This window comes from Ailuropoda melanoleuca, chromosome 16 (genome assembly GCF_002007445.2).
Source record: "Ailuropoda melanoleuca isolate Jingjing chromosome 16, ASM200744v2, whole genome shotgun sequence".
In the NCBI taxonomy this organism is placed as follows: domain Eukaryota; kingdom Metazoa; phylum Chordata; class Mammalia; order Carnivora; family Ursidae; genus Ailuropoda; species Ailuropoda melanoleuca.
Genome location: NC_048233.1, coordinates 91,064,808 through 91,092,280, shown reverse-complemented (window position 1 = coordinate 91,092,280; position 27,473 = coordinate 91,064,808). Strand labels below are relative to the sequence as shown.

The 27,473-nt window shown below is 58.4% G+C and overlaps 2 protein-coding genes across 4 annotated transcripts in view; one reads left to right on the top strand and one right to left on the bottom strand.

Moving 5' to 3' along the window:
* Positions 1–24,922, top strand: PTDSS2 (phosphatidylserine synthase 2). The gene is made up of 13 exons (XM_034644864.1): positions 1–48; positions 493–530; positions 7,292–7,393; positions 14,987–15,069; positions 19,527–19,594; positions 21,434–21,568; positions 22,109–22,159; positions 22,345–22,458; positions 22,554–22,672; positions 23,092–23,206; positions 23,280–23,425; positions 23,516–23,701; positions 23,821–24,922. The coding sequence occupies exons 1-13, from the start codon at positions 1–3 to the stop codon at positions 23,984–23,986; spliced, it is 1,371 nt and encodes a 456-aa protein (XP_034500755.1). The 3' UTR covers positions 23,987–24,922.
* The window catches only part of RNH1 (ribonuclease/angiogenin inhibitor 1), an 11,784-nt gene continuing 9,193 nt past the window's right edge, over positions 24,883–27,473 (bottom strand). For all 3 annotated transcript variants that reach the window (XM_002929480.4, XM_034644682.1, XM_011237524.3), the window contains exons 5-10: positions 27,228–27,398; positions 26,959–27,129; positions 26,667–26,837; positions 26,179–26,349; positions 25,180–25,350; positions 24,883–25,085 (exon numbers count right to left, since the gene is read on the bottom strand). In XM_002929480.4, coding sequence (XP_002929526.3) covers positions 24,998–25,085; positions 25,180–25,350; positions 26,179–26,349; positions 26,667–26,837; positions 26,959–27,129; positions 27,228–27,398 — 943 coding nt within the window. In that variant the 3' untranslated portion in view covers positions 24,883–24,997. The remainder of the gene's footprint in view (positions 25,086–25,179; positions 25,351–26,178; positions 26,350–26,666; positions 26,838–26,958; positions 27,130–27,227; positions 27,399–27,473) is intronic.

The window sequence follows — 27,473 nt, the reverse complement described above, 5'->3', positions numbered from 1 at the left end:
ATGGGGCTGGCAGGTTTCAGGTACCTGCCTGATGGGTCCCCACTACAGGTGTGATGTGTACTGTGCCCTGGCACTGGTTGGTGATGCAGTCTGTGGTCTGCAGGTTCCTGCTGCATCCCAGGCCTCCCCCTCACCTGTATAGGGAAGGAGCTTCAAGTTTCCTGAAGGCAGGCAACCACGTGCCTGCTTGGTGAGAATTACTAATTCTTACCTGCAGAGCTTAGCCACTTGCCACCTTCTGAGTCTCCTCTCACTGCTTATTGTGTTAGGGTTTAAAAAACTTTTGTGTTTTAGAGAATTTTAGTAATGAATGTTATAAAAAAATTCATTTAAAGACTAAAAGTATATAATTGTGGGGAAAAAAAGTATATATTTGTGGAAATGATTTTGTGCTCTGGAATTACTCAAAGGAACTTTTGTATGATTCAAAACCTTGTTTTTAGGATTTTCACAAAAGATTCCCCATGCTGGTGTTTGTACTGGGCCGTGTAGGACTCTGAGTGTCTTTGTTACCACTTGTCAGCCACAGGGTACGTAATTAGGGTTCAGGATTTGCCTGTCCCTTGGAGCTTGAAGCTGGGCTCTCAGAAACCAGGCCCAAGGGAGGGGGCATGAGGACTCCTGAGGTCTGCAGTGGCAAGAACACCCCCTCTTCTACCAGTTGTGGTCTCCACTGTGGACCATCTGGAGGCAGTATAAAACCACAGACTCAGGGGTGCCTGGGTGGCACAGCGGTTAAGCATCTGCCTTCGGCTCAGGGCGTGATCCCAGCGTTATGGGATCGAGCCCCACATGGCTCCTCTGCTAGGAGCCTGCTTTCTTCCTCTCCCACTCCCCCTGCTTGTGTTCCCTCTCTCTCTGGCTGTCTCTATCTCTGTCAAATAAATAAATAAAACCTTTAAAAAAAAAAAACAAAACACAGACTCAGAGGAATGGCACAAAGACGTGGTAGCTCTCATTTTCTAAAGATCGTTCAGGAGACACTTGGAGACTTGATGTCCTGAAGAGGTGGTAGCGAATGTTGCCACCTGGAGATGGAAGTTGGGTGAATTGCTATTGGATTAGCACACTTCCTAACCAGCTCCTAAGGCAGGAGGGGAGGGATGGTTGTGATGTTCTGGGAGTGCATGCATCTTATGCCACCGGGCCTCGGGTGAGCACCTTTAGTGATCCCCAGGACTCTGCTGTCTGCCGTGCGTCATATGGTAGCCGCAAGAGCACGTGGAGGTGATGTGAATGACCCAGGTCCTGGAAGATGCCTTTCTCAGTCACAGTGAGGCAGGGGTTTACTAGCTTTGCCCACATGTGGGAAGCTTGACTCAGCAGCTGATGCCTTTTTAGTCATGCTGGTCATCAGGCCAGGAGAGTCAGTGTCATGGCCGCAAGCACCTCTTGCATGCCTGGGGCAGGCCCTCTGGCCTTGGCCTTTCCTGGCTGAGGCTTCCTTGTGCTCTCAGTGTGCCGGCCACACCTTCATGTTTTCTCTAATTGGTTTGGCGGGCCTTCCTTTCTGCCCACTTGGCATAATGAGCGTGGTCATCTCTAGGGAGGGACTGACATCTGGGTATTTTCCATTCATAGTGGCAGGGAGGCAGCTGTCCTCACGCCTTCGCCCTTGCTGAGTGACTGGAGAGTCACAGGATTTACGGCCACTCTCGTCCTGTGCCTGGATCACAGTATCCAAACCTCCCCTGAGTTATCTCTTAGCCACTGAACCAAGGGAGGCACTTGTCTTCCCCTCGCACCAGGGAGGTTGAGCAGGGAGGCATCTGGGAGGGACAGGGAGGTCTACCTGTAGGGTGTCTGGTGCCACCCTGAGTGGTCCTCTGCATTTCCATACGTGTGGAAATGGTGCTGTGTGCAAGACAAGGGAGTCGGTTTGGTTTTGGTTTTGGTTTTATCAAACTTACAAGGTAATGTTTTTATTTTCTACACCAAACTTGCAAGTCAGTATTTCTATTCTCATTTTGAAGGTGGGAAATTAAACCTGAACGATGAAGAAAGTTACTCAAGACCGCAAGCATACTGAGTTGCAACCCTGATAATAAAAGCCATACTTTCCCACCATGTCCCTTTGCCTCTGCAAGGAAAGATGTGAAAGTGGGAAATGTAAACTGTACAGTGAAAAATCGAAGGAAAGCACAGGCCATGGATTGAGCAATGGTCTGAAAATTAGAATTAATGGAGTTCTGTCTCTCCTGGATGCTGCCCTGGAACTTCCGTCTTCCGCCACAAGCTGCCTGTTAAAAGTGTTCTGTCAGGGATTGAGCCCTGACCATGCAAACACTAGTTCATCTTAATGATAGCAGGTGGTCTGCACCTGTGATTCTGCCCTTAAAAAACTGGACTGGGGTGCCTGGGTGGCTCACTTGGTGAAGCCTTCAGCTCAGGTCGTGATCCCAGAGTGCTGGGATCAAACCCCACATTGGGCTCCTTACTCGGTGGGGAGCTTGCTTCTCCCTCTCCCTCTGTCTGCAGCTCCCCCTGCTTGTGCTCTCTCTCGTCAAACAAATAAATAAAATCTTTAAAATATATATATTTTTTTAAAAAAAGAACTGGGCTGATAGTATTGTTTCTTCACGGTACTGTAATATGTTGAAAGCGCTCAGAGAACTACGAATGAGGTGCCTGTTAAACATCACTGTTGGTAGAACGGTAAATTTATAAAGTGACTTGACAAAAATTTTTATCAAGAAGGCAACTTATTGTCCCACCTGCAACCGTCAACCTGTTCTCTATGAGTTTAGTTTTTCTGTTTTGTTTTGGAGAGAGAGCGTGCGCACATGTGCGAGCTGGTTGAGGAAGAGACAGAATCTTAAGCAGGTTCCATGCCCAGTGTGGAGCCCGACGCGAGGCTCAATCTCACAACCCCAAGATTGTGACCTGAACCGAAATTGAGTTGGATGCCCGACCAACTGAGCCACCAGGCGCCCCTAGGAGTTTGGTTTTTGTGTTCAGATTCCACATCTAAGAGATCGCACAGTGTTTTTGTCTCACCTCACTTCACAATGCCCTCAGGTCCCACCCGTGTTGCAGATTTCAAGATCTTTTCCTGTTTGTGGCTGAGGAATATTCCATTGTATAAATACACATTCATATATAAATACACCCATTCATCTGTGGATGGACCCTTGGGCTGCTTCTGTATCTTGGCTACTATAAATAATGCTGTGGTAACATAGGGTACAGGCATCTTTTCAACTTGGTGTTTTTGTTTCCTTCCAGTACCCAGTAGTGGAATTACTGGTTCTCATGGTAATTTTATTTAATTTCTTGAGGACCCTCCATACTGTTCACGGTGGCTACCCCAGCTTGCGTTCCCACCACAGTGTAAGAGGAAGGTTCCCCTTTCTCCGCATCCTCGCCAACACCTGTCGTTTCCTGAGTTGTTCGTTTTAGCCATTCTGACCGGCGTGAGGTGGTGTCTCCCTGTGGTTTTGATTTGCATTTCCCTGATGCTTGGTGACGTTGACCATCTTTTCCTGTGTCTGTGGCCCATCTGGATGTCTTATTGGAAAAGTGTCTGCTCAGATCCTCTTCCCATTTTTTAATCAGATTGGTTTTTGCTGTTGAGTTGTGTGAGTTCTTGACGTATTTTGGGTAGTAGGTCTTCATCAGATACATGATTTCCAAATATTCTCTCCTTTCCGTAGGTCGCCTTTCCGTTTTGTTCATGATTTCCTTCGCTGTACAGAAGGAGGGAGCTTTTAAAGACGGATTTCATAATTATCAAATTATTTATTATTTATTATTTATTATTAAATAAAGATTTTACTTTCTAATAGCACTTGATTTAGCAGTTCTAAAGTCTGTCCTGAGACTGTGGTGCCCTGTCCTCTTCCCCTGGGTCTTTGACTGTCTGCTTCCTTCCTGCCTCGGATGGGACAGAGGAAGTCCTATCTATTTCTAATTCTGCTTCTGCAGGGCCAGGGGTGACTGCCTGAATGACGGTGTGAACATCGATCCCAGGGGACAAGTAGTTGCTTTTATTTTTCAGGTAATCCTTGTGTTTTTAGGAGGATGGAAAGATACATGACCAGAACTCCCTGGGGCTCCTCAAGGATGTGTTTTAGCCCAGAGAAAGTACAGGAAGAGTATTGTGTTTGTGGAAAGTAATATGAAAGAAACCAGAGGGTTAAAGTCATTTTTAAGACCCAGGACAGGGGTGCCTGGGTGGCGCAGCCATTCAAGTGTCTATCTCTTGATTTCAGCTTAAATCTTAATCCCAAGGTCGTGAGTTCAGGCGCTGTGTTGGGCTCCATGTGGAGCCTACTTAAAAAAAAAAAAAAAAAGACCCAGCATCAAAGGCTTTCACGTTTTAATTTTAGCTGCTGTGCTCCGGAGATGCAGTCCTGGTGGGACACCTGCAGGGGTGCCTCTTGTGCCGTGTGTCTTAGATCCTGCACACAGCCCAGTGCCAGCGCGTGGAGGGGTGGCAGGGTGCCCAAGGACCGTGGCGGACCGCCCAGCAATCTGTTCGCTGGCCTGTGCACAGCATCTTGGTGTGCTGGTGTCCCCGAAGCAGCATGGACGGGTCCTGGGCCACATAGCGGCAGTCAGGTGTTCCCTTTGCCCTGCTGGTCTCTTCCAGAATGTGTGGTTTACCTCTCCTCAAACTGACTGGCTTCTGTTTTCTTCTGTGACTCTGATGCCTGCTTGTGGGCCATTACCTATTTTACTCTCCGTTCTCCCTCAGGCTGGGGCTTCTTCCCATCTGTTTGCTTATAGCCGCTTGCCCTGCTGAGAACCTGTGGGCCAGGCTGGGCCCTGGGACGATGGTCCCGTCTCTCTCCTGGGTGGGTGCCCCCAGCAGATGCTCCTATGCACTCTGCATACTGTTGGTCAGGTCAGCCTGCTGTGGGCGCTTCACCCCACCTGGAGGCCTGGAGCCCCCTGGAGGCCTAGAGCCCCCCGGACCTGTCCCTCCCTTAGAGTCCTTGGCTGGGGAAGCCGTGCGGAGGAGGCTGTCCACCGCTCTCAGCACTTCTGCTTTGTCGAGGGTCACTTCAGAAATGTGCACCCTTTGGAGAAACCCACTGTTTCTCGGAACTTCTGGGGATGGGAATTGGGTCCCAGAGGCTTCTTGCTCTGAGCTGGTCTCTGGATAGTGCCTTCTCGGAGGTGCGTGGGACTGGCATTCTGCTCTGCACCCCTGCAGACCACTCGGGGCCTCTCCCAACACTTCCCTGGATTCTGACCTTGTATCAGAAATGGTCTACACCTAGCAATTTAGAGATTTTTATTTATTTTCTCTTGTAAGTTACCTACAGCAAGTCCGACTTTGTAGGGTGAACAGTTCCATGAGCTTCTGTGCACGTAGGTGCCTGTAATCTCCGTCACAGGCAGGGCATGGAACGCAACCTCACCCCGGCCTCTGGCCTGGTCTCTGTCATCGTAGTTTGGCCTTGGAGAGTGTCATGTAAACGGGGTCACAAGGTGTGTGAGTTCTGGACGCTGGCCTCTCACCCGTGTGCCTGAGACCCCTCACAGCCACGCAGTGCTGGGCGTGTAACAGCCTCCGTTGTTTAGTTGTTGTTTTAGGTAATTTATGTTCAGTTATTGATGTGTTAGGTCTGCCGTTTTATTCCTTGGCTCTGTCTCTGTTCCCCTGCACCTCTCCCGTCCCGTGTTGATCGTGTGCTCCGCTTCAGCGAATGTGTTGGTTTTGATCACGTCTCCGGTGTTGCCCTGGGGATGCAGTGAGTCCTCCTGAGCTTTCATGGTCCCAGCCTCCCTGCTCTGCCATATCAGATCTGTGCGGACCCACTCAGCCTCTCCCCTTCGGCTGCGGGGGCCCTCACCACACAGTGTTACAGTGGCTGCTTTCAGTAGTTAGACACGTTTTGAAGAACTGGGGAGAACCGTCTGTTTCACCAGGCGTTTACCGTTTCTGTTGCTCTTTATTCCTTCCTGGTGGCCTGGTTTCTTTCTGTCTGAGGACTTCAGTTAGTGGTCCTCTTAGAGCAGGCCTCCGTCTCTCCTTACTCTCGCCTTATTCCTGCTCAGACTGTTCACATTCATCCCTGAAGGGTGTTTGTTGGATATGGAATCATTCAAGGTTGGAAGCATCCTCGTTTAGAAATGAGGACCCTGGGGCGCCTGGGTGGCACAGCGGTTAAGCGTCTGCCTTCGGCTCAGGGCGTGATCCCGGCGTTGTGGGATCGAGCCACATCAGGCTCCTCTGCTATGAGCCTGCTTCTTCCTCTCCCACTCCCCCTGCTTGTGTTCCCTCTCTCACTGGCTGTCTCTATCTCTGTTGAATAAATAAATAAAATCTTTAAAAAAAAAAAAAAAAGAAAAGAAATGAGGACCCTGAGGCTTGGAGGGGTTGCATGCTTTCCAGGGACATTCTCTGCTCATCTGGATTTGGGATTTGGGTCTCTGACTCCCGTTGTAAGCAGTTGTTAGAATGCAGAGGGCCAGGGTGGTATCTGACATGGGGCAGCATGCAGGCTTATCTTGGCGTCAGCTGCTTGCCCTGCAGTCCGGGTACCTGACTGGTTGTGGGCCCTGTTTCCAGGGGAGGTGCACCCGCCAGCTGCCAGAGAGCCTTCCCTCCTCCTCGCAGAGTGGGGGTGGTCGGAAGGGGCCGGAGCCAGGTCTCTGCCAGGTCTTCTTTTTTTTTTTTTTTAAGATTTTATTTTATTTATTCGACAGAGATAGCGACAGCCAGCGAGAGAGGGAACACAAGCAGGGGGAGTGGGAGAGGAAGAAGCAGGCTCATAGAGGAGGAGCCTGACGTCGGGCTCGATCCCATAACTCCGGGATCACGCCCTGAGCCGAAGGCAGACGCTTAACCGCTGTGCCACCCAGGCGCCCCCTGCCAGGTCTTCTGAGTAGATGGTACTGCTGGGGACACTCGCCGCCTCATTTTGGATCCTGGTATCCCTTTCTCTCACCTCTTGGATTCTTGGGCTGTCCTTTCAGATCTCTCAGATGTGGTCATTTCACAAATTCTGAGTCTGGTCGTATCTTGCTCAGTGAAAACTGCCATGTTTACCTACTGCCCAGTCTCCCTGAGCGGTGGGCACCAGCTCCAGACAGGAGACGCAACCTTCTGTCTCTGAGTGGCAGCCTTGAACATTCCCGCATGCCGTGTGCTCTCCTGGCAGCTTGGGGCTCTTCCCACTTAACTGATGGGCTGACACAGCAAACGCAGAGCCAGCCCGGAGCCACCTACTAGGGACTCCCAGTCCGTGTTTTGGAGCATGAGCTCGAAGGCTGAGCTCATGTCACAGGTGTGGTCGTGCTTTGTGCTCTGACACATTCTCTCTGTGTGTTTGGATTTCAGGCGGGCCCACACCCTAACTGTGCTCTTCATCCTCACCTGTGTGCTTGGCTACGTGACCCTGCTGGAGGAGACACCTCGGGACACAGCCTATAACACCAAGAGGTAACCGGGCCCCCAGCATGGGTGGTGCAGACCCCTGGCATGGTTGGGTGTGGGTCCTTGCTCTGTCGGGCTGGCCCGTGGCCCATGGCTTGGTCCAGTCTCCACTCAAAGGCTGTTTGGGCTCTCAACCTCGCTGTTGCATGTGCCTGAAGCCTCTCTCCAGGCTGCCTCTTGGAGCTGTGTGGCTTCTTTTAACCCCACTTCCACCGGTCCCAGGACCCTTGAGGGTACCATCTCTCATGGGACCTGCATCTCGTGTGGGATTTGCACAAGTTACAGATCAGAATCTGCTGCAGCAGCACCAGGGGTGGAGCCCAGAAGGGAGGGGTGGCTTCCCTGCACACCCACCAGCAGTGCTCTGGACACCACCTGAGTGTCCTACAGTTCAGCTCGGTCCTGAGACCACCTGCTCAGAGACAACAGCAGGTCGCACGGGTTGAGTGCTCAGTCCTGCAAGACTATCCTCATTCCCCCAGTGCAGGTGCCAGTCACAAGTCGGGGCTGTCACCTGGGCTTCTGACCAAGCGGCTGTAAATCAGAGGTTCCCATGACTTCTTGGTTCTATTCATTTGACAGAGCGGCTCCCAGAACTCAGGGGAACATTTTACTCACTAGATCACCAGCTGATTACAAAAGGATCCAAGTCAGGAATCGCCAGATGGAAGAGATGCCCAGGGTGAGGTCTGGGGAAATGTCCACGGCTGCTCCAGGCACACCACTCTCCCTGGATGTCCATGTGTTCCCCAGCCTAGAAATTCTCAAAACCTTGTCCTTTGGGTTTTATGGAGGCTTCATTACTTAGCCATGACTGACTAACTCATTGGCCTCTGGTGATTGAATGCAACCTTCAGCCCCGCTGCCATCCCCGGAGGTCAGAGGGTGGGACAGAACCAACCCTGTGGTCCCTTGGTTGGCTCTCCTGGCAGCCAGCCCTCATCCTTAGACGAGGGTCCCAAAGTCACCTCATTCACATAACAAAATGTGATCTCTGATCACATCAGAGATGCCAAGGGCTTAGGAGTTCTGTGCCAGAAACAAGGATGGAGAGATACATCTTTCTTAATATAAATCACAGTATCACAGAGCCTGTGAGTTTTGGTGTCTGGGGGTCTCCAGATTTCTGTGACGGCCGGTGGCGGACGAGTCTCTCCTGTCAGCCAGCACCGCTCTTGATCTTTGTCGGTACTAATGCTGTTTGAAAATTTTAGACGGGCTTTCTTTTGGACGGTGTCATCCTGCTGGTCAGGAAGTGGGTAGACTGCCTTTTCAGTATTCTCTCCAGACACAGAGTAGCTGGTAGGTTGTGTTGTTTGCCGGAGTCCCACGGGTTCTGAGGCCACTCTCAGAAGTGTGTGAGGGAGATAAGCTGGTTTTAGGACTGATTGCTGTGGGGTTTCTGTACTGGACGGACACCTTGGGCCCGTGAAATCCCCCATTGCTTCTCTGGCCCACTTGCTCTAGTGGGACGGGACACCAGGGCAGGGACAGAGGCAGAGAGTGGTGCTAGAAGACCACTGGTCAGATTTGGTTGGTGGGGCCAGGGCCTGAGAAGTGGGGGTGTTAGCATCTGCCTGGAAGTGTGGCATGAGCACCGTTATGTGCTCCACAGGTGTCTAGCCCGTTAGGACGCCAGGACGTTAGGTGCCCCCTGTCAGCAGCGTGCCTAGCCGCTTGTGTGTGCGTGCACTGCAGAGCCCCCGTCTGGTCTCCTGGGCTGCAGCCAGAGAATGGGGACTCTGCTCCCGCAGGAGGCCCATGCCTTGTCCTCAGTGGGAAGACGCCTGGCTCCTGGTTGCACACTTTGCAGGATATCCTCCCACCTCTCCCACCTTCTGCCAGGCATCTTTGCTGGGTCTTCCTCTTTTTTCCGGAGCCCTGGGAGTCAGCCTCCAAGTCTAACATGTCCACACAGGCAGTGCCCATTGCTCGGTGCCCTGATGGTGCAGGGGGAGCCGGTCGGTGCAGCGTGCGTAGGTAATGGAGTCCATAAGTAGGAGAGGGAGCTTGGCCCCTCTGGGTGGCCCGAGGCTGCCCTCACTGCGGTGGGTTCCTTCACCAGGGACACTGAACTTGTGGACGCAGGAAACAGTGAGGTCGTGGTGAGAGCCCAAGTTTGCTTAATGGGTGTTTCTAAGTAGAATGTGGCCTCCTCTGTGAATTTGTCCGCACTGGGACCTGCTGGGCACACATGGGCAGGGAGTACCAGAAAGCAGGACTTGGTCACATTCGAGGGCTATCCCCCTGTGGCTGTGAGGTTAGGCCAGCAACGAGGAGTTCCAGGCAAGAGTTGTCACAGTTTAGAGCACAACCCCAGCCGCAGTGGGCCCATGTGGGGCATCCTGGAAGTGCCCTCCAAGGGCAGGACGTTGGTTCTTACTCACCCGACGCCTGCCGGGGAGCTCCTCCAACCTGGACCCTGAGGTTAAGGGGCCTTGTTGGCTGTGTCTGGGCAGCAGCTGTGGACCCATGTGGGCATATTCTGCCTTTGCACCTTGCACTGGCCCCTACCTGAGCTCCCCCTGCACATGAGGGGCTGGGACAGTGAGCAGCAGGGACGCCTGGGCCCTCACCCCAGCAGCCCCCGTGCAAGTTCACTAAGCGGGAGACCTTGAGGGGGTTGGGACTTTAAGGGTTCCCAGACACTTCTCTGGAGTTCTGTGCACAGGGGACGCTGGAAATCTTCATGGCTCGTAGTCCCTGGCCCCGTAATTCTGCAGGTGGCACCTGGAACCTAGTCCTGGCTCCTCCCTGGAAGCCTCCCTTTTCCCAGGGATGCTTCCAGCCCATCCTTGCGCATCTGTGGCTCTGCTGCTGCCGCTTCCAGGGATCTCTCGTGGTGTATGGATACGTGTTCACCCCGCAGACCCCGAGTCGGCCCATAGCCCGCCCAACTTCAGCACACCTGCTTGGCCGAGGCAGGCACTTTTGGGGCAGCCCCCAGCCCAGCCCCTTCGCTTATGTCAGAGCTTTTGATGCCCTCAGGCTTAGGTTTCATGTAAAGAAAGTGCCTCTAAAGATAATGTTTATTGTTAAGAAAAATAACGCCTGCATTATTTAAACTGTAGAAAATTAGCATGTGTTCCTGACGTTCTTCATCTCAGCTTGTATAGCATTGTTCTTTTTGTGGGTCTAACAAATTCTGTTACTTTGGAGGAGTAGGTCTTCTTCTGAGGTGATTTTATCGACCAGTAATGTGATTGGACGCAGACCTGGAGCGTGCAGCTCGGTGCGTTCCCACAGAGGCATGTGTCTGTGGAGGCGCAGCCGTCCGCCCTACGGGTTCTTCCTGCCCGTGGTACAGTTTCACATACACGGAGTCACCCAGCCTGCACTGCGTGTCTGGTCCCTTCCGTGTGGCACGATGGCCTTGTGTGTCCGTGTTTGCTGCCTGTCGAGTTGGTCAGGTTCGTGGCTGCGGAGCGTGTCGCTGTGTGGACGGGCCACTGCTTGCTGATCCGTGTAGCCTCTGGTGATTTCTGGGCTGTGTACATGCACGCGTGAGCATACGTGTGCAGACACGTATGTTACCACGCGTAGCGTGTATATTTATAGCACACAGGAAATACGACGGATCCGTAGTGGAAGAGGAGCACAGCTGGAGGCGTGACCCCACCTGGCCTCCCTGACCGGCAGCGGCGATGAGGCCGGTGTGGTGTCGGCAGAGTGGTCAGTGGAACAGGCCCACGCAGATAGTCACCCCACTGCGGGCAGAGGGGCACAGGCAGCTCGGGGAGAAAGTCTTTTCAGCACACGGAGCTGGAACAGATAGACGTTTATATGCACAAAGAGGAACCTACATTCAGACTTCACACTTTTCACAATCATTGAAAATGGATTATAGACCTAAATGTAAAGTAAGAAACTATAAAACTTCCTGAAAAAACAGTAGAAAATCTGGTGACCTTGGGTTTGTGGTGACTTTTAGATACAACACCAGGAGTTCTTACCATGGGATCCAGTAATTGGACTCCTAGGTATTTATCCAAATGAAATGAAAACTCCTGTCCACACAAAAGCCTGCACGTGAATGTCAGAACAGCTTTTTCATAATTGCCCAAACTTGGAAGCAGCCAGCATGCCCTCGAGTAGGTGAGCGGATAAATACAGGGACATCCAGGCCATGAAATATTACTAAGCAGCAGAAAGAAATGAGCTATGAAGGCTTTGTTTTGTTTTGTTTTGTTAAAGATTTTATTTATTTATTTGACAGAGAGAGAGAGACAGCCAGTGAGAGAGGGAACACAAGCAGGGGGAGTGGGGAGGAAGAAGCAGGCTTCCCACTGAGCAGGGAGCCCCATGCAGGGCTCGATCCCAGGACCCTGGGATCACGGCCTGAGCCGAAGGCAGACGCTTAACGACTGAGCCACCCAGGCGCCCCATGAAGCCATTGTTAAATAACAAAATTCAACCAAGTAAATTTAAAGACCCAGTTGGCTTTATTCAGGGGTTCATGGCTGGACGGTGTCCCAGCCAGCAGAAGGAGCTCCACCAAGCTGCAGCAAAGGAAAGGTTCGTAAAGACAAGATAAAGGAAAGGGAAAGGAAAGGAAGGTAAAGAAGGTAAAGGAAATTAGGAGCAGAGAGGGGATCGGTGGGGCAGATTACACCTGCCTAGTGCTGGCCAGCTAATTCCATGCTGACAGGTTAAAGGTCGCATTCCTGTGGTGGAGATGACTCTTCCGATGGGTGGTAAGTCCTTCGTTTGCTGACTGGGGCTCAGCCCAAGTGACTTTGTTTTGGGCCTGCTGTGAAACTCAGATGCATCTTACAAAGAGAAAGAAGCCGTGTGGAAAGGCCGCGTACTGTGTGATGTCCCATGTGACATTCTGGCAAAGGTGCCGCCATGTGATGGTGAGAACAGTGGTGTCTGGGGTGATGGGGGAGTCTGTGGGCGGAGCATGGGATTGGAGGGTGTTTAAAGTGCTCTGTACGGTACTGTAATGGTAGATATGGGACCCTGTGTGTTGATCAAAAAACGGAGCAAGCCTAATGTATGCAAATTAGAGAAAAGGAAATAAGTCAGGACGTCAGGGAACCCAGGGAGCGATGCAGACGGTGCAGGACTCTCTCTGTATTACACACGTTGAAGCCACCTCAGCAATGGGGCTGGAGTCTGCAAGGCTCAAGGAGAGAGCCTGGGCTCTCGTGGACTCGGGGGCTTCCCGCAGGGGTCCAGCTTAACAGCTCTGACGCTGCTGCACACACGCACTGGAATGGAGGGACCAAGTCGACGGCCGGCGGAGGCTGGGAACCTGAGGTGTCACTGTGGAGTGGGGGTTACAGGGAATCAGGGGAGAATGGTCTGTGGGATGATGGACGGGAGTCGGAGGTACCAGCTTCATGCCGACACAGACAGTTACACAGGGACACAATTCAGACTGGGGTAGATGCAGTCAGTACACACAGCTCCGTCTGTCGGCTCAGGGGCCCAGAAGCTACGATGCCCCAGTGGCAAGGAGCACACCGGCCCCTGGAACTTGGTTCCCCAGACCATCCTCCAGTGAAGGAACCAGGGCTCCTGGAGAAAAGGCTGATTCCAGGGCTGGGGCAGGAGATGCCAAGCTGGTTCCGGGGGGTCGTCCAGCGCCAGAAAGGAAGAGCTCAGAAAAACACAAAATCCTGCAAGGATGGGGTTATGTCAAAGTTCTGGTACGGGAGACAACAAAGTGCTTGCAAGGCCACAGCGGGAACAGTTTGAGCAACAGAACTTACGAAGTAACGTCACAGTATAACCCAAGTATAAAACACACACCCATGCTGTCCGTCTGCCTGGTGTACATGACCCAGTAAGTAAGTGAAGGAGCAGAGACAGGTCGCCCGAGCAGACAGATTCCAAATACAGGTAGCAGCTCCCTGTCAAGGAGTGGGGGCTTGACCCCCCAGTCCTTGAGTGCTGGTTGTGCAGAGGGACCCTCCCAAGAGCAGAGCGGGAGGGCACCCGACAGGTGCACCCAGCCAGGGGACATAAAGGTCGTGTCGGTGTGATGTGATCTTACTCCCGGAACGTGCAACCCTGACGGATGACAGGAGGCAGCAGGCAGTACTGACTGGGCGACACCCTCTTCGAAACTGTCCAGGCCACCCAAAGCAAGGACAGTCTGAGGTCCTGTCACCACCCAGAGGGGCTGAGGAGCCACGACGATGGAATGTCCTGGGCTGATCCTGGGGCAGGAAGGGGGCTTTGGATAAACAGTGAGGAAACCTGAAAACACAGCCGACTGTCGTTAACGTACCAGCATGGACTCGTGAGTTGTACTAGCGTAGGGCGCTAACGGGGACGTACGTGTGGGGAATGTGGGGGTTCTGTACATTCTGCGCCTGATGGAAACGTCTTGCTAAGTAACCCTAAATGTTGTCTTAAGGTGTGACGCCAAGATTGGAATCATGAAGCAGACCTGGTGAGGGGAGGGGGTCATCCAGCAGCACTGGGGCACAGGAGCCCTGAGATTTCGCCTCCTTTGTTCGGCTCTCGTGGTGACCCCTCTGCTGGTCACCCATTACTCCAGAGCCATCTCTGGATCACACCAGAAGGCGCCTCTCCTGGGCGTGGAGGGTGTCACACTGGGAGGTGGCTGAGTGGGGGTCTGCCCGCTCCTCCAGGCAGCCTGTGTGGACTTCCACCTCCCCCCCACCCCCAAACTGACCAGTGTGTGTCTTTGGACAGGTGGGCACCCCCGGGCCCTCTGTATGGGCCCCTGCTCCCCCAGTCCTGCTGCCTTATCCTCTGATGGGGACATGGGTCCTACCTGCTGAGCACCGTGGCCAGTGTCCATCTGTCCCTCTGTGCCTCCTGCAGTCCGGAGGCCGGCAGCTGCAGGAGCAGGGAGCCAGGCCCAGAGACTCAAGTGTCCCCTGGGGGTGTGCCAACCCACAGGGCACACCGCCCAGGATGATCAGACCTCATCATGGCCACGTGAGGGGCGTGCAGAGCCCTCTGCCCCACTCTTGGCCCTGGGGTAGGGACAGGCAGAGGGCTGCCAGGGGGTGTCCTGTGAGGGCAGGTGCTGACCACCCTTGCGGCCCGACTTCACCTGTGCCTGCCCTCAACTCCTGAGTGCACTTCGTGGGCAGAGGGGGATAAGGTGTTTTCAGGCTGACACCTTTGGCCTCTCGTGTGGTCTTGTGTCCTATGCGTGTTTGAGCAGAGCAACCCACCTGGAGACAGCGGGCGTGTGCGTCTTTCCCGCGTGATTGCCGGCAGTGGGAAGACGGGGCTGCGCGCAGCCCTTAGACCCTCTGCTGGGCGGGGCGGTGGTCAGAGCGGCCTGCGAGCAGGGCTGTGTGCCTGTCCTTGCTCCTTGCAGCACGCAGGCGCGAGTCTGCGTGTGGACGACCGCGGTGCGGCGCGTGCACTCTGTGCTGTGGATTGCGCTGCGGTCTGCCGGGTCCTTGCCTCGTGGGAGCAGAAAGCCGTCCCACCCCGGCATCTTTCACGCGTGGGACGGTGGGTGCTCCTTAAGTGGGAGGCACGTGCAGTAGTGGGTACACTGCAGCCCAGCCCCTAACCAAGGGCCTTCTCCCGCGGGGGGTGCCCCCGAGGCCGCCTCCCGCCTGGGAGACACGCACTGAGGGGCTGTCTGTTCTTTATTTGCAGAGGTATTGTGGCCAGTATTTTGGTTTTCTTATGTTTTGGAGTCACACAAGCTAAAGACGGGCCGTTCTCCAGACCTCATCCAGGTAACTTGTCCTTTCTTTGTCCGCGTGTGCCCACATGACAGTTCTGTCCTGAGCGGTCATTCCGCGTCCATGCTGCCGGCTGCAAATGTCCTGTCCTCCCTCTTCCCAGCCCTTCCTGGCCAGCCAGGCACGCTGTCATTAGCTGAGGAGGGTGAGGGGTGGGTTCCTCTTGTCTCAGCCCCTCCTCCCCCCTCTCTGCTCCTCACCCTGTCCTGCGTTGTCCTTGTCCTTCTCTTCCCCTTTCACCCACTGTCTTAGGGGGCTTCTTCTGCAGAGCGAGGTGCCCCAGGACTGTCCACGGGGTCGGCATGGGCCTGAGCTGGTGGCCCTGCCATTGAGGTGCTCACCGCATGCCATCTGCTATGAGTCTTCCTGTCTCCGCCCCCCAACCCCAAGTTAAGGGAGGAGTTCTAACACCCCCTTGAGCCTCGGAGCTGCAGAGCATTGCTCAGGCTGCCCTTGGTCCTGCCACCAGCCCTGTCCCCCTGTCCTGTCCCTGGTCCTGTGTCCCTCTGGTCCCCAGTCCCTCTATCCTGTCCCCGGTCCTGCCCCCAGTCCTGCCCCCTTATCCTGTTCCTGGTCCTGTCCCCCTGTCCTGTGCCCCAAGTCCTGCCCCCCATCCTGCCCCCTTATCTTGGTCCTGTCCCCCATCCTGTGCCCTCAGTCCTGCGCCCCTTATCCTGTCCCTGGTCCTGTGTCCCTCTGTCTGGTCCCCAGTCCCTCTGTCCTGTCCCTGGTCCTGCTTCCAGTCCTGCCCCCCTATCCTGTTCCTGGTCCTGTCCCCCGTCCTGTGCCCCTATCCTGTCCCCGGTCCTGCCCTTAGTCCTGCCCCCTTATCCTGTTCCTGGTCCTGTGCCCCTAGTCCTGTCCCCAGTCCTGCCCCCTTATCGTGGTCCTATCCCCCATCGTGTGCCCCTGCTCCTGCCCCCTTATCCTCTTCCTGGTCCTGTCCCCCTGTCCTGTTCCCCGTCCTGTGCCCCAAGTCTTGCCCCCATCCTGTCCCAGTCCTGCCCCCCTATCCTGTCCCCGGTCCTGCCCCCCTATCCTGTCCCCGGTCCTGCCCCCTTATCCTGTTCCTGGTCCTGCTTCCCTATCCTGTCCCCAGTCCTGCTCCCCCAGTCCTGCCCCCTTATCGTGGTCCTGTCCCCCATCGTGTGCCCCTGCTCCTGCCCCCTTACCCTCTTCCTGGTCCTGTCCGCCTGTCCTGTTCCCGGTCCTGTGCCCCTCTCTCTGGTCCCCAGTCCCCCTATCCCGTCCCCAATCCTGCCCCTGGTCCTGCCCTCCTGTCCTGTCCCCGGTTCTGCCCCCGTCCTGTCCCCCTGCTCCTGTCTCGTGTCCTGTCCCTGGTCTTCCCTCCTGGTCCTGCCCCCAGCACCAGTGCATCTAGGGCTCCAGCCTCACTGAGGGGCTGCCTCTAAGGGCAGGGCATGGTGAATTTTCCTGAATTCTTAGAGCTTAGTAACATGTTTCTTTTCTGTGTTAATAGGGATGTATATTCATTGTAGAATATTTGGAAAATACAACCACTATGAAGTTTTAACGTGTTTTTATGAACACACACAGCTTAAAGACTGGCTGCTCCTCTGCTGTGGTTTTGTGTCATGCATGTCTCACTTCAGGCTAATGCAGACAGCTCCTTAGGAATTTTTTTTTTTAAAGATTTTATTTATTTATTTGACAGAGAGAGACAGCCAGCGAGAGAGGGAACACAAGCAGGGGGAGTGGGAGAGGAAGAAGCAGGCTCACAGCAGAGGGGCCTGGTGCGGGGCTCGATCCCAGAACGCCGGGATCACGCCCTGAGCCGAAGGCAGACGCTTAACGACTGTGCCACCCAGGCGCCCCTCCTTAGGAATTTTTTATTGGACGGCTAGACACTTAACGGCTGCTTGTCTGGCCATCGTTCCATATACAACACTTTACTTAGCGGTCCCGTACCGTCATGCGCTCCAGCTTCCGTAAAGCAGGCTGTGGTGAATCTCTGCCCTTGCATCTGCGTGTATATATCGGACCGGTCATTCGACACCGAGCCCGGGGAGGGGAAGCCGCACTGGAGGGTGAGCGCATCGTAGGCCCGTGGCGGAGGTGACGAAACAGCCCTCTGGAAGCGGTCGGTGAGCGCTGTGGCTGTGAGGCAGGCCCTGCACGGAGGGCCTGCACTGGCCGGGCTTGCCAGCTGCTCTGCCCCCCTCAGTGTCTGCTGGGGACATTGATGCCAGGTGACACCGCCTCTGGGGCAGTGGGGAGGGCCCAGCCCTCCAGCTCCCCACCTGCTCAGTTCGTTGGCCTCTGCAGGGTCTGAACTCCCAGCCGACCAGTGGAGAAGTGAGAGAACAGTTTAAAAACCACCAAAAATCACAGTAAAAGTCCAGGGGCAGTGAGTGCCTGTTGGATTGGGAAGAGTCAGTGGTTCCAGGCGTGGCAAGTCCCTGGGGGGCGCTGGGCCCTGCCTGGGGGTCGGACCTCCGGTGGGTGGCCGTTTGGCCTCTGGACTCCTGGCGATCCTGCGCTCTGTCCAGTTGGGGTGCCAGTCACCCTCGTCTGAAAGGCTCCCCTGTGGTTTCTGTGGGCTGCGTGCGCATTAACCCAGGCCCCTGTCCTCAGAAAGCAGTCTCCCGCTCGTGTTCTGAGCTCTGCTCCACCTTCCTTTTGGTTTGGTTGCTTGGTGTAAGCTGTTTCCCTGCCAGTCTGTGGTTTGACCAACGTGGGGATCCTAGTCGGCAGAAGGCCTCAGACTTCCCAGATCAGAACACGCTGGACGCGAGTCCTGTCAGCCCTGTGCAGCGTGCTGTGGGGACAGTGGGAGGGTCTCCAGGAAGGACATGCTGTGGGGCTGCACGACCCACAGTCTGGGAGGGGACTGGAATTGGCTGCAGTTTCCAGCCAAACTGGCTGGGTGAAAAGGCATCCTTCTCTTCACAATTTTTATTCTCATCTGTGGCTCCCTCCATACGCTGGAACAAATAGAATATTGCCAGGGCTGCTGAGGCAGCCGGACTCGATGCTTACGGAGAAAGTAAGCGTGCCAGTGGGGCGGCCACTGAGGGAAACCAGCCTCAGGACTCTCCCGGTGGGACTGTAGAAGGAGCGCCTGCCGTGTATTTGGGGGTGAGTGGGCAGGTCTGGGGCCCTGGGGGCTCTACAGGTTAGGGTGATGGGCAGTGGGAGATGCCCGGCGCCCTGGCCAGGGGCAGTGGTCGGGGAGGAGACAGATTCAGCGTCAGAGGGTCCACGGGGAAGGTGCTGTCGCATGGTTATGGGGCGAGCGCTCCGGGGGAAGGCTCCCTGAGTTGCTTTACGGCAGGCCCTTTAGCTCCTGCTGCAGCCGTTGACCAGGGAGAACTTTCCAGGCTTTTCCCAAACTCAAGGGTAGCAAGCCTAGTGTGTGATGTCCACTTTTTATCCCGTGCCCTGGAAGTACTTCAGCAAACCGCCCTAAGAACTGACCATCTTCACGCTTCCTGCCCGTGACACCAGCCCGGGCTTTCAGGAGCTGGTGAGGTGCAGGCCCCTGGGGTGCTGGGCGGGCCCTGGAGCCCATACGAGCTGCCCCTGCCCCTGAGGCCAGGCGGGGGGTCTTCCACGTTTGCAAGCACCACCTTTTTATTCAAGGAGAATGAGTTTTTAAAAGCAGGCTGGTGGTTTTTCTTTAAACAGTCGTAAGCAAAGGGAAAGTAGATACTTTAGGCCTTTATTAAACAGGATTATCAAGACATTTGGAAGGCGAAAGTTGTCATTTGTGTCCCAGAAGAGCGTAGGCACTCCCTCTCCCTTTATCTCCTCCCCTGGTGAAACACCGAGCTTTCCGTGCCAAGCTACGAAAACCAGGTGTGGAGAGGGGTCCTGGCAACTCAAAGGGATCTTGAGGGACGAGTTCTTTTTTCTCAGCTCTGTTGAGGTTCAGTCGACCCCTGGTGTGTGGGTTTGAGCTGTACAGGATGATTGGACACACGTGTGTGCTGTCCGCTGGCGCCACGGCAAGGGGAAGGCCTTCGTCCCCTCGCAGAATTAGTTTCTCTCTGTGGTGAGATGTGTGCGATCTGCCCCACCCACGGCGTGGAAGCACGCGGTCCCCTCACGTAAGCTGCAGCCACCCCAGGGACCAGTCGTCCTGCCAGAACGGAGGAGGTCGGCACAGCCAGGTTCGGGTTATCCCGGGGACCCTGCGGTGGCCCAGCGTCAGAACGTGCGGTGTAATCCTCACGGAAGCGCTAGCGAGTGGGGACCCGGAGAACAGCGAGCTGCACTTAGTAGGTTCTCTTCACTTGGGCAAGGGCGTCTGAAGGGTACCGCAGACTTGCTTAAGGACAGAGGTCGGAAGGTGACCGGTAGACACGGACAGGGCTGTGCGCTGCCCGAACCGGAGGGGGGCGGGAGGGAGCCAGGCTGCGCAGGGCTGTGCCAGTCCGTGGGGGGCCGCCCCCCGGGCTCCGCCTGACCCTGTGCTCCGTGTCTTGTAGCCTACTGGAGGTTCTGGCTGTGCGTCAGTGTGGTGTACGAGCTGTTCCTCATCTTCATTCTCTTCCAGGTAAGGGGCTTTTCTCGGGTGGGTGGGTGGTCTGGGAATGCAGGTGATGGTGTGGCCCGGGTAAGGGAAAGGGCTCGAGAAGACTGCCCGTCGGCCCCTCCGGAGCGTCGGCGGAACCCGAGGCTGGACCCCGCTAGAAGCGGGCAGAGGCTGCGAGGGGGGACCCTCTGGAAGGATCCAGGCGTGGAAATGCTCCACCTGCCGCGTTTCAGCAGGGTCTCCGCCCTGAGCGTGGAGCACTTTGAGGGCCCTGCCCAGACAGCCTCGGTCGGAGCGAGGACAAGGCCCAGCGGAACCACCTGGCTCAGGTGCGGACGCCTGCTGGGCAGTCTGTCCTCTGAGCGGCCGGTGCTCTGGGCCCGAGGGGGCCCCAGCTCACCTGCTCCCACACGGCACTCAGGACTGAAGGTGGCGCCGGCCGTGCAGGCCCTCCGGGCACGCAGGCTGGTCGGGAGGGAGGTTGGAAACCCCCGCCTTAGTAACCCTTGGGTCAGGACTTGTTGGCACGGACGTCTGTTCCGTTAACGCTCCTCGTTTTGCCTCATTCGGTGTACGTTTTGACGGTGATCTTCCGTTCACGAGGTACGTGGCGCAGCCTCAGAGCTGTCCGTGTGTCGCTCACGGTTGGTGCTGGTGGTGTGGTTGAGTGTACTTCCCTCGGGTGCAGTTCTGTGAACGGTGACCCCTGCGTGTGTGTGTGTGTAACCCCACACGGTCTCCCCCAGAGCCACTGACCCGCTCTCCCTCCCCCACCTGGGCCCCTGAAGGGCGTCCAGGTCCTGTGCCTCTTTCCTGCTGTGTGGGGTGGCCGGGTCGTGGGCCTGCCGTGTCCCATGCACGCCACTTGTAGGGAGCGGCCGGACTGCTCCACCCCCTGCGCTTGTCAGGTTCTTTGCTGTGGCCGCTGTTGGCGTGCCGTCGTGTCTCCTGCTCTCGTTGGTGTTTCTGGAATGCCCTCTCCGGCGGCGTGCTCGCGCTGGGGGGCGGCTCCCATGGGGCGCTCAGCCTTCAGAGGCTCCTCACCTCACGCACAGGTTTGACCTCTCGTGGGGCTTGAGCGCCCACGAGTCTGGGCTCCTGCTGACCTGCTCTCCTGACGTAGGGACACAGCGGTGTCCTGGTTACTGAAACCACACAGGGCTGATTTCGGCTGGTAGCGATGTCACTGTCCCAGGGTCACTTCTAAAGCCCCCAGACGGGGCACAGGGTCGAGTTGCAGGACGAGGCGAAGCATCTGTGTAGCACAGGTGGCCTTGGTCACATGACACCACGCAGGTTTGCGTGTCTTCTGCCCATCGGCCACAGATGTCTGTCACCCTCTTCACCCTCTTCCTGCTTCATCTCTTGGCTAGTACTTGGGGCAGGAGGGGGGGGACAGGGTCCTGACAGCGAGTGTCCTAGGGCCCCTCCCTGTGGACTGAAGGCCCCAGCTGGTAGCCGGAGAGGGCCTGAGGGAGGGGGAAGGCTCGTGTCCATGCGACCCCAGAAGTCTCCTTAGCGCTGAGGCCAGAAGGAGCGATTTGCTAGTGTGGGTGTCCATGTCTGGGAAAGCTGTCCTGATGTCGTGCTCCTTCTGTGAGGGGAGGCGGCAAGACTAGTGACCTGAGCCCCTGCCCTGCGACCCCACCTGTGTCCCCATGCGGGGGCCGTGGGGCAGTCTGCCCAGCCCTGTGTTGGGGGGGACGACAGTAGAGACAGGATGTTTGCCGCCCGCTCGGTGGAGGTGTCTTCCACACCCCCCAGGCTATACACGTGGCTCAAGGTTTTGGGGGTTTAGCTGGCTTCTCCCATTGCCACCAGCAGCGTCTGGCCCCACTAACCAGGGTGCTGGCCTTGCAGACTGTCCAGGACGGCCGCCAGTTTCTGAAGTATGTGGACCCTAGGCTGGGCATCCCGCTGCCTGAGAGGGACTACGGGGGGAACTGCCTCATCTATGACGCACACAACAAGAGCGACCCCTTCCACAACGTCTGGGTACGGACGGGCCCGGGGAGCCCAGTGCTCGGGGTGGGGCCAAGCTCCCAGGTGCTGAGCCATCCGGGGTGGTGTTTTGGGAGCCCCAGTCACTCTCCAGATTGGATGGGGGGGGGTGGCACGGGCCCTGGCAGGCGCTGGCCTCCCTCCTGCTTGACCCGGGGCTCCCTTCAGCTCCACCCACTTGGAGAAGTGTAGGGGGACCCAGGGGCTGTGCAGCCCACATGTGGGGGCCCCATCCCAGCTCACCAGGGAGCAGGTCCCTGCCTTCCAGCCTAGAGACTTAGTCTCGGCCCAGCCCATTAACTTCACCAGGGGCCCCAGTGACGGGGGCACATGCTGTCCTCGGTGGTCAGGGCTTGCTGTCTGCACGTGCGCAGGACCCCGGCTCTGTCCCTTGGGTCCAGCCGGCGCTGCACAGAAAGGCTAAGACTGTCCCAGCAGCCCTGGACTTGGGTGGGAGCTGGGCCCGTGGTGCATGTGGGGAGCGGGCACAGGTGGCTGTGGGCTGCACACGAGGCCGGTGTCCTGCCCTCACAGGACAAGCTGGACGGCTTTGTGCCTGCGCACTTCCTTGGCTGGTACCTGAAGGTAAGACGGCCTCGTCGGGGGGACTCCCTGGGTCTGCCCTGTGCTCCGAGTCAGTTTCCCAGCCACGCGCTGACGTTCGGGGTGCTGGAGTGTGGTGGGTGAGGGCCTGCAGCCAGCGCCTCGCCCCGCTCGGGAGGGCGCCGGGGGCGTCCCCCAGAGGGTCTGACGCTGTGTCGCGGTCTCAGACCCTGATGATCCGTGACTGGTGGATGTGCACGATTGTGAGTGTCATGTTCGAGTTCCTCGAGTACAGCCTGGAGCACCAGCTGCCCAACTTCAGCGAGTGCTGGTGGGACCACGTAGGTGCCGGCGGCTTCCCTGGGGTCGCGGGGCACAGAGGCCCTCGGGCGGGGCGGGACAGCACGCTCACCCCTTCCCTGGCCCCCGCCCCCAGTGGATCATGGACGTGCTTGTCTGCAACGGGCTGGGCATCTACTGCGGCATGAAGACCCTCGAGTGGCTGTCTCTGAAGACGTACAAGTGGCAGGGCCTCTGGAACATTCCAACCTACAAGTGCGTCCCTCGAGCCGCCGCCCTACTCCGTGGGGGCCAGGGCGTCCCTGTGGGGTCTGGAGGTGGCACTAGCACACCTGTCGGGGGCGTGGACCAGGATCTTGGTGCTTCCTCTGTGCGCGGGAGCCCGGCCTGGGCCCTTGTGGTGGCCGGGAAGTGGGCCTCAGCACCACCCTGTCCAGTCAGCTCCTCTTCACCCCTCCCGCCCCTCTCAGAGGCCTCCGGGTCACCCCTCTGGGGGCCGCCCTCCTCCCATTGTACTGCGGGCACGCGGGCACGCTCACTTTGAGACTTGGGGCAGCAGTCCGGGAACGGACCCGGGAGGGCCCTGGGGAAGTGGAGTCTCCCCGCCGGCCCATCGTGGCTGCCGGGGGCGGGGGGCAGAGGCGCCCCAGGGTGACGGGCACCTGTGCTCCCAGGGGCAAAATGAAGAGGATCGCCTTCCAGTTCACGCCCTACAGCTGGGTCCGCTTCGAGTGGAAGCCCGCCTCCAGCCTGCGCCGCTGGCTGGCCGTGTGTGGCATCATCCTGGTGGTAAGGCTGGCCAGTCTTGCGTGCGTGCCTGTTGGGCAGCCCGGCTCGCCACCCACCCTCCCGTGTCCCCCAGTTTCTGTTGGCAGAGCTGAACACCTTCTACCTGAAGTTCGTGCTGTGGCTGCCCCCGGAGCACTACCTGGTCCTCCTGCGGCTGGTGTTCTTCGTGAACGTGGGCGGCGTGGCCATGCGGGAGATCTACGACTTCATGGATGACCCGTGAGGGCCGGGGCGGGCGGGGCGGGGCAGGCGTGGCCGCCCCCGGGGCACGGACGAGTGGCCCTCAGCCCCGTGCCCTCCCCCCCGCAGGAAGCTGCACAAGAAGCTGGGCCAGCAGGCGTGGCTGGTGGCGGCCATCACGGCCACGGAGCTGCTCATCGTCGTGAAGTACGACCCGCATACGCTCACGCTGTCCCTGCCTTTCTATATCTCCCAGTGCTGGACACTTGGCTCCGTGCTCGTGCTCACCTGGACCATCTGGCGCTTCTTCCTGCGGTGAGTGGCGTGGGCCTCCGCGGGCCATCGGCCGCCTCCTGGGCTGGGTCAGCTGGTGTCTGGGTCTTGGGGTCCCTCCACGGGCCGGCTGCCGGTGACACGGCTCCCGTTGTCCCCAGGGACATCACCCTGAGATACAAGGAGACTCGGCGGCAGAAGCAGCAGAGCAGGGCTGACCAGGGCAGAGCCGTGGACCACGTGGATGGACACCTGCCTGAGCCAGAAGACCCCCCAGGGCCTGCAGAGCCAGAGCCAGAGGCAGAGGGGGCGCCGGCCCCAAACTGAGGCACCTCTTGACCGGCTGGAGCCCAGGCCTCCGGAGCCTTCCCACAGGCCTCGGCCCTTGCGGTTTTATCACCCTTTCTCCCGTGCGCACAGTGGGGCTCTGCGGGCTGGGGGCTGAAGTTGGCCCCTGTCCTGGGCGTGTGTGGTGTGTGCACATGTGTGTGAACACGGTGTATATGGGTGTGGGCACGTGCGCTCCATGTTCCTGAGGCTTCCCTCGGGCAGACAGGTGTGGCTGGGCTGGCCCCGGGCAGCCGGTCTCCTCCCCTTTCTGCACCATCAGCCCGCTGGCCCCCGGGCCACACCAAGCCCTCAGCACCAGACGGCCCTGCCCAGCACAGGCATCACGGTGCCTTTCTCTGCTCCCAGGCCCCCTGGCAGCACGTGTAAAGGGCACCCCAAGATGGCTGAGAAGGGGCGTGTCTGAGCAGGCAGCCCTGAGCCACTTCCTAGCGAGGCTTCATCCGACCCCACAAACGTAGGGGTGGGAATGGGGCCAGAGTCACGGACTGGTCCCTTGAGGAACACCGAGTCAAAGGCCCTGAGCCTGAGGTGGGGAGGAGGGGTTAGGGTCGTTTTCGTGAGCAAACAGAACAAAGTAAAGCGGCAACCAAGGTCTGCAGCTGGCGTCATCCTCACTGGCTGCCAGCCTCTCCCCCGTCCTGTACCCAACATGGGGGTTGCCCAGAGGGACGGGGGGGGGGGGGGGCAGGGCCGCTGCAGCATTTGTCCACTCGGGTCCGAGGTGGCGTGCAGAGGGGCGGCCCTGGGAGCTGGGTATGGTGGGGGTGAGGGAGGCAGCTGTCCGGGCGTGTGCACGCACACAGCAGAGCGCCCTGACAACACACTCGGGAAACCCCGCCTGGCGGGGACCCCACAAAGAGAACAAGCAGCCCTCCTACCACAGAAGTGCTTTAATAAAGTGTCTAAAACTTTGTTGCGGAAGTGAGTCGATTAGCGCGTTTTCCAAGCTAGGACACCAGCAGGGGAGCCCCGGGGAGGGGCCGGGTTTCAGAAGATGACCCTCAGGCTGGGCTTGCGGCCCTCCAGAGCCCGCAGGCTGTTGTCCATCTCCTCGGACCAGTAGATGTCGTAGAGGCTGTGCAGGCAGCAGGGGAGGGGAGGGGACGCAGGTCAGGGCCTTGTGGGGCCCGCACCAGCGCCCTCCCCCCACCCCCGCACGCGTCACTCACACCAGCTGCTCCAGCACGCAGCCGGGCTGCTCCACGCTCTCCATCAGCCGCAGGATGCCCTCCTCCCCCATACAGTTGTTGCTGAGGTCCAGCTCCCGCAGGCTGCGGTTAACCAGCAGGACGGAGGCCAGGCTGGCGCAGCCACTGTTGGCCACATCGCAGTCCCCCAGCCTGTGCGGAGAGCAGGGCACAGGTCAGGACGAGAGGGTAAGGCCCGTCCCCCCCACCCCGGGCCTGTGCCACGGAACACGGGGTGACAAGGGCTACGCAGTGCATGGGGCCCCAGGGTCATGGCTGTTCCCCAGACCTCAAGCTCGGGAGCTCCTGGGGTTCCCACTGTGGCCCAAGGCGGAGGTCCCCGCCCAAGAAAGAGGCGTGCACAACTCCCCTCCGCAGGCACAGTGGTCAGACTGACCTGAGGGAGGCCCGCACACCCTGGACTTAGGGCCACACCTCCCCGGGCAGGCAGGAGGGGGGCACCAGAGAGCCTCGTCCGACGCCTCACTTCCCCACCCACCACCGTGAGCTCGGAGCGGGCTGGGTGGGAGGGGGCTGCCAAGGAGGCAACCAGAGGCGAAGGCACGGGGTGCGGGTATGCGGTGTGCAGGCTTTGCGCCTCCCGGCTGAGGACCGCGGACAAGGGCAGGCCGCTGCTGCTCTCGCCTGTGCCCCGCCCAGCACGGCCGGGCATCCCCAGGAGCCGCGGTGAGAAGCAGAGACCAAACAGGACGGCAGAAACGAAGGACTGCGGGGACGGGCCGCGAGACTCAGAACGAAAACCCGGAAGGAAAGACAACGGTGCGTCGGGCCGCCGGCCGCGAGATGCAGCGGCGGTTCCGGGCGCTCCGCGAGGGAAACCATCGAAGGCACACGACTTCGGTGCAACCAAGTGTCCAGTGGGCCAAGGAAGCAGGACCCAGCCCGGCTGCGCGGCGCAGGCCGGCGGCCAGTTCCAGCAGGAGGAGGAGGGGTGCAGGGTCCCCGCACGGGCACGCTCACCAGAGCACCTGCAGCGCGGCGCCGGGCTGGCTCAGGCCCTGGCACAGCTGCTGGACGCCGCAGTCCCCCAGCTTGTTGTTGCTCAGCTGCAGCTCCACCAGGCACGTGTTCCGCGTCAGCATCGAGCTGAAGTGCTGGCAGCTCGCCGCCGTGAAGCTGCACGACTTCACCCTGCGAGAGGCGCAGGACCGGGGCCTGACTGGGGCCCGCACCTCCGGGGCGCGCTCCGAGGCCCCTGTGCCACCGAGCACGGACCCCCCCCCCGACCCTGCCCTCCGCAGACACCCAGCGCCCCCACCCCCGCCCCTTTGCAGAGGCACCTGCATCTCGAAGGCCCCGCACCCCTGACCTGCCCTCGGCACAGAGGCTGACCTGGCCCCGACCCGGGGCCCCGGGGCCTCAGCAGCACCCTCATCCATGGGGTCCCCTCGGGCGCCATCTCCGCACGGGCCCGGCCGCCCCCTGGCCGGCACCGGGACCGCGCTCACCACAGGGACTGCAGCTGGCAAGCAGGCTCCAGCAGGCTCTCACACAGCAGCCGGGCACCCTCGTCCCCCAGCGCGTTGCCCGCCAAGCTCATCTCCTTCAGGCTCTCCTTGGCCCTGAGGACGCGGCACAGGTCTCTGCAGCCCGCGGTGGTGATGTCACAGTCCCAGAGCCTGCGGGGTCAGGGCACACATCGCTGCAGGGTCCCCAGAGGCAACACAGCTGACCTCAGCTACTCCCCGCTGCCCGCAGAGGCCGCGGCCCTCCGAGGGAGCAGGCTGGGTGCTGACTCACCACAGGACCCTGATCTGGCAGCTGGGGTGCAGCAGCCTGGGGCACAGCGTGGCGATGCCCTGGTCGCCCAGCTTGTTGTCCCCCAGGTCCAGCTCCTGCAGCGAGGGCTTGGAGGCCACGACACCGCACAGGTCCTCGCAGCTGGCCGACGTGAGGCCGCAGTTCTCCAGCCTGGGGGCACAGGAGGGCCAGCTGGGCTGGGAAGCCCCTGCAGCTCCAACCACCCCCAGCGCCCCGCCCCCGCCCCCCCAGCCAGGCCCTGCGCTTACTTGAGCACCTCCAGCTGGCAGGCCGAGTCCACCAGGCCCCGACACAGCACCCGCACGCCAGCCTCGCCGAGTTCGTTGTTGCTCACCGCGAGCTCCTTGAAGTGCCGCTTGGCCCTGAGCGCTGAGGCCAGGGACTCGCAGCTGGCTGCCGTCAGGTTGCAGTACTCCACCCTGGGGATGGGCGGGTGTCAGAACGCCAGCCGACGGAGCCCCGCCCTGGTCGCCCCCCCCCCCCCCCCCCCCCCC

Bases quoted from the DNA above. Each gene is read 5' to 3' on its own strand.
- PTDSS2 (XM_034644864.1), top strand. From the start codon at position 1: ATGGGGCTGGCAGGTTTCAGGTACCTGCCTGATGGGTCCCCACTACAG. The intron at 23,207-23,279 runs GTAAGGCTGGCC...CGTGTCCCCCAG, and splicing joins TGTGTGGCATCATCCTGGTG to TTTCTGTTGGCAGAGCTGAA. The intron at 23,426-23,515 runs GTGAGGGCCGGG...TCCCCCCCGCAG, and splicing joins TACGACTTCATGGATGACCC to GAAGCTGCACAAGAAGCTGG.